Source organism: Littorina saxatilis, linkage group LG4, assembly GCF_037325665.1.
Source record: "Littorina saxatilis isolate snail1 linkage group LG4, US_GU_Lsax_2.0, whole genome shotgun sequence".
NCBI lineage: Eukaryota > Metazoa > Mollusca > Gastropoda > Littorinimorpha > Littorinidae > Littorina > Littorina saxatilis.
The window spans coordinates 55,841,984-55,846,983 of NC_090248.1; the positions used below are offsets into that span (position 1 = coordinate 55,841,984).

The following is a 5,000-nucleotide window of genomic DNA, read 5'->3' on the forward strand; positions in this document are numbered from 1 at the left end:
TGAAGAGGTCGTGTCTGGCAGGGACCTGATTTTCTACTGCCCGTGATGTAGAGTCACCGAGACAAACGTCATTCTTTGAACACTTGAAAGAATTTTAAAAACGTACACGTCACGATATGCTTTCCGACTAGAGTGACGTCTCTTTGCTTTGACTTCAAAGATTACACGAGGCTTTAGAAAACATTCAGGTTCCATTCGAAGCTTCAATATGGGCGCTTCGACTGAGGGACGCTTGGAGCAAAAGACACGTAAGTACAGTATGTAGGATAAACAGAATACTACATGGCTTCCTATGTGGTATCAGTTTTACACTCGTTGTGTTTTCAAATATTGAAAAGCTCGCTTTCGCTCGCAGTTCAATATTTAAAACACAACTCGTGTAAAACTGGTATTACAGAGGAAGCCATGACTTTGTAGTATTCTCTATGTACGTTTCAGCTCATGGACGAAGAAGAAAAAGAAGATTTGTCTACAGGACTTAATTTGTACTTCTGGCTGCAAAATTTAATGGCACTGGGTGAAAACAGGGGTAACACAGTCCCCGGTGTTGTATAGTTTAATCCTAGACAATGCTGACAGTTTCCCAGGTGTGTGCGTGCGTTGGTGCCATCAACCAAATGCACGTAGCCTATCTCAGAATGGCACACATACACTTGACTAGTGTCTATCCAGGTCTGGATTCGAACCCATAACCCGAGGATCACAAGTCCAGAGCTCCACCAACTCAGCTTCCGGTCGTCCCAGAACGTCCACAACAGCCAAACCTCCTTCGCGGCGTCTGTTTTCATTTATGTATCATTACAACCATTCTTTTTGTTAAATCATCTAAAGTCGGGGTAACACCGGGGAACATGCCCCTTATGGTTTAACCGAGAGGGTGTTCAAAAAACCAATCATGTATCATCGTCCCCTTATCCTTTTTGTTGGTGCGCTACCCTTCCCTTTCATTCCTAAGTATACTTTTGGAGATTGTGAAACTGAGGGACTTAAGACTCACCTCATACAGACGCAGACTACAATACCCACGGCAACGAAGGCGACAGCAACTGCAACTGTAATAGTTACTGCTACCACGGTGACAGAGAAACATTTGGCTTCGCTTGCTGCCGTATCTTCTTCTGCAGAGAAAAAAAATCTGTATGTATAACACATTGGAGTGATTATAAAGTTCTGTTAAAGCGATACCATGTAAGACCACTCCAAGGAAACCTCCCTAAACATATTAATTCTGTCATGTCAGGCCAACCCACAAAGGCGGGGAAATAGCTCAGTCGGTAGCGGCGCCGGCTTCAAAACCAGTTGTCCCTGTTGGCGTGGGTTCGATCCCTACGTTCGGCAAGGGATTTATTTCCCAGAGTCAACTTTGTGCAGACTCTCCTCGGTGGCCTAACAACCCCGTGTGCACGAATGCGCACGATAAAGAACCCAAGTTCACAGCGAAAGTCTCGGGGCTTGGAAACACGAATACACGCATACAGGAACAAAAAGAAACAAGTCGCTCAAGGCAAAATTACAACATTGAGTCAATCTGTCGAACCCACAAAATGAAATCCTTTTCGGATCGATTTCTTACATTTTAATCGTAGTACAAATCAACATATTTTCGTTAATTGTGATGACATTTTAAGAGAAAAAATTACATATGTATATATTTTTTAATTCAACATTTTCAGAATATGATGCAATCAAATTTAATCTGTTTGTGAACCATCCATTTTGACAACTTTAATGAGCATTTGTTTAGCTTCCGAGCTGCAATGCAATCCCATAGTCCAGACTAAGTAAAAGACTGCTTGACCAAAATGTCAACCAATTTGGTTGAAACATGAGGGCGTGACAGTGCGGCCTCAACTTTCACAAAAATCCGGATATGACGTAATCAAAGACATTTATCACAAACAAGAAAAATAAGTCTGGGGATATCATACCTAGGAATTCGTATGTAAAGTTTAATGAAGATCGGTCCAGTAGTTTTCTCTGAATCGCTCTACACATACACACACACACACACACACACACACACACACACACACACACACACACACACACACACACACACACACACACACACACGCACGCACACACACACACACATAAGTTGACTAAATGTAAAAAAAAAAAAATTAAAAAAAAGTAGCGCCCTTACTGTATGGCAGCTCCTATTCCCCTGTGAGAAAGCATCCCTAATGCCCAAGAAGTTAACCTCATGAAACCATTCCAAAACTTATCCTTAACTACAATATACAGACCAAAACAGGTATCAATCAACCCCCCCCCCCTTTTTTTTCATCCAACGATCCCGTCCCAAAGTAGGAAAAAGCAAAAGTATAACAAACAAACAATGTAAAAAGTAGTATTAATCTTAAAAACTAATTATCATCTGAAAGGTGAATTGTACAAACAAAGGACAAAACAATATATTAAATGATACCTATGATAATACGACATACCCCAGACTTGAACTTCACACAGGCTAAAAGTGTGTTGCTGGCATGAACCTGTCCTACTAGTACAGTTCTTGACCAGTTTGACAACACTCCCGGTGAGTGGTGGGTTACACTGGACGTGGATTGGTACAGGGTTGCCGTTATGTTGAGGGTAGGACGATTCAACGCCAATAGTATGGCACAGTTGGTCGTCAACATAGATCCTTATGCCAAGCATCCGAAGAAAATCTGTTTGTGATCAAGTGCATACATTTTCTAATTTGATTTGGAGATTCACGATTTGGTTTTTATTATATTTAGTCAAGTTTTGACTAAATATTTTAACATCGAGGGGAAATCGAAACGAGGGTCGTGGTGTATGTGCGTGTGTGCGTGTGTCTGTGTGTGTGTGTAGAGCGATTCAGACTAAACTACTGGACCGATCTTTATGAAATTTGACATGAGAGTTCCTGGGTATGAAATCCCGAACGTTTTTTTCATTTTTATGATAAATGTCTTTGATGACGTCATATCCGGCTTTTCGTGAAAGTTGAGGCGGCACTGTCACGCCCTCATTTTTCAACCAAATTGGTTGAAATGTTGGTCAAGTAATCTTCGACGAAGCCCGGACTTCGGTATTGCATTTCAGCTTGGTGGCTTAAAAATTAATTAATGACTTTGGTCATTAAAAATCTGAAAATTGTAAAAAAAAAAAAAATTTATAAAACGATCCAAATTTACGTTTATCTTATTCTCCATCATTTGCTGATTCCAAAAACATATAAATATGTTATATTCGGATTAAAAACAAGCTCTGAAAATTAAATATATAAAAATTATTATCAAAATTAAATTGTCCAAATCAATTTAAAAACACTTTCATCTTATTCCTTGTCGGTTCCTGATTCCAAAAACATATAGATATGATATGTTTGGATTAAAAACACGCTCAGAAAGTTAAAACAAAGAGAGGTACAGAAAAGCGTGCTATCCTTCTTAGCGCAACTACTACCCCGCTCTTCTTGTCAATTTCACTGCCTTTGCCATGAGCGGTGGACTGACGATGCTACGAGTATACGGTCTTGCTGAAAAATGGCAGCTACTTGACTAAATATTGTATTTTCGCCTTACGCGACTTGTTATGCCTTGCAAGTGAGGTAAACACGAGCGCGATCGTGTGTGTGTGTGTGTGTGTGTGTGTGTGTGTGTGTGTGTGTGTGTGTGTGTGTGTGTGTGTGTGTGTGTGTGTGTGTGTGTGTGTGTGTGTTTATGTTAAAACGGAAAAGCACCCCCAACTCAGAAACGAGAACGCCAGTTTTGCTCACGTAACCGCGGCAATGGTTTCTGTTGGTCTGAGAGTGTAGTCTCACTTCAAAAATGCCTAACACTGAGTTAGGTATTGATCTTATGAGCAGGACTGATGACGTTTACATTGGACGAGCAAAAATAAAAAGGCATTGTGTATGTAATACCAGTCAGTGAATTTGACGAAATAATGGGGTTTTCTTCCGCTTTCATCCGTTTATTTTAGTTAAAAGTGTTATCGTGCATAATGCTACACTTAGTACACATATTGTATCCACCAGTAATCGTCTCATAATCCCAGTTTTGTTAAAAAAAAAAAAAAGCTTTTATACACAAGATGCATGTAGCTGTAAATATCAAATTATCCTACATACGTTAGAGAGACCACTCATTACATAACAATATCGTTTAAAGCACACGTGTGTATATCATGTTAATGAGGTCATGTCAAGCACGTCTGGCAGGGACCTGTTTTTTCCACTGCTTATGATGCTATGATGCCAAGGTCACCGAGACAAACGTCATTATGGAAAAAAAGTGCGCTAGCTAATTCCCCTCGATGAATTTGTAGAACTAACATTAACACGTCACTCTACATATTCCACAGTGACGTTTCTTTGACGTAAGAGATTGCACGAGGCTATGGAAGAGATCGAGATTCCAAAAGAAGCGTCTTCTCGACTGCGGGACGTTTTTAGTAAAATACACGTAAGTACCGTATGTATGATAAACAGAATACTACATGGCTTGCTGTTTCGTACAAGATTTACATTCGTTTTTATTTCAAATAGTGAACAGCTCGCTTTCGCTCCCAGTTCAATATCTAAAAATAAAACTTCGTGTAAATCTGGTATGACACAGCAAGCCACGTAGTATTCTCTATTTTAGTTAATGATTCGTCCATTTCAAGTTGTCACAAATCACCAAGTTTGTTTCAGTAAACCGTTTTGGCAACCCAGGGTGATAACTGTCGTCCTATACAATCAACATGAGATAATTCACAAAACGAACATTGGTTTTAGATAGGGCACTTTATAACCTTTACGTTTTGCCTTGAAATTGTATGTTAGGAACGCATAAAACCTGTTTAAAATCAGAGGCAAAATTCTCTTTTTGTTCTCAAACAGACTGTAGGGACAAAAAAGGAAGACTGATCGTTATGCGTATTTATTTAACTCAAACGACGATTTTCAAAAGGCAGGTAGATAATATATGACAAGTCATGTTAGTAATCTGTTTTGTAATTGATGTCTGCGAAAGACTTGTGAC

General features: G+C 39.6%; 2 protein-coding genes across 2 annotated transcripts in view; one reads left to right on the forward strand and one right to left on the reverse strand.

Moving 5' to 3' along the window:
• Positions 1-5,000, forward strand: part of LOC138965148 (chorion peroxidase-like) — a 276,867-nt gene that overhangs the window by 171,126 nt on the left and 100,741 nt on the right. The window lies entirely within an intron of this gene.
• Positions 1-5,000, reverse strand: part of LOC138965126 (uncharacterized) — an 18,225-nt gene that overhangs the window by 4,994 nt on the left and 8,231 nt on the right. The window contains exons 4-5 of the mRNA XM_070337250.1: positions 2,451-2,675; positions 998-1,118 (exon numbers count right to left, since the gene is read on the reverse strand). Coding sequence (XP_070193351.1) covers positions 998-1,118; positions 2,451-2,675 — 346 coding nt within the window. The remainder of the gene's footprint in view (positions 1-997; positions 1,119-2,450; positions 2,676-5,000) is intronic.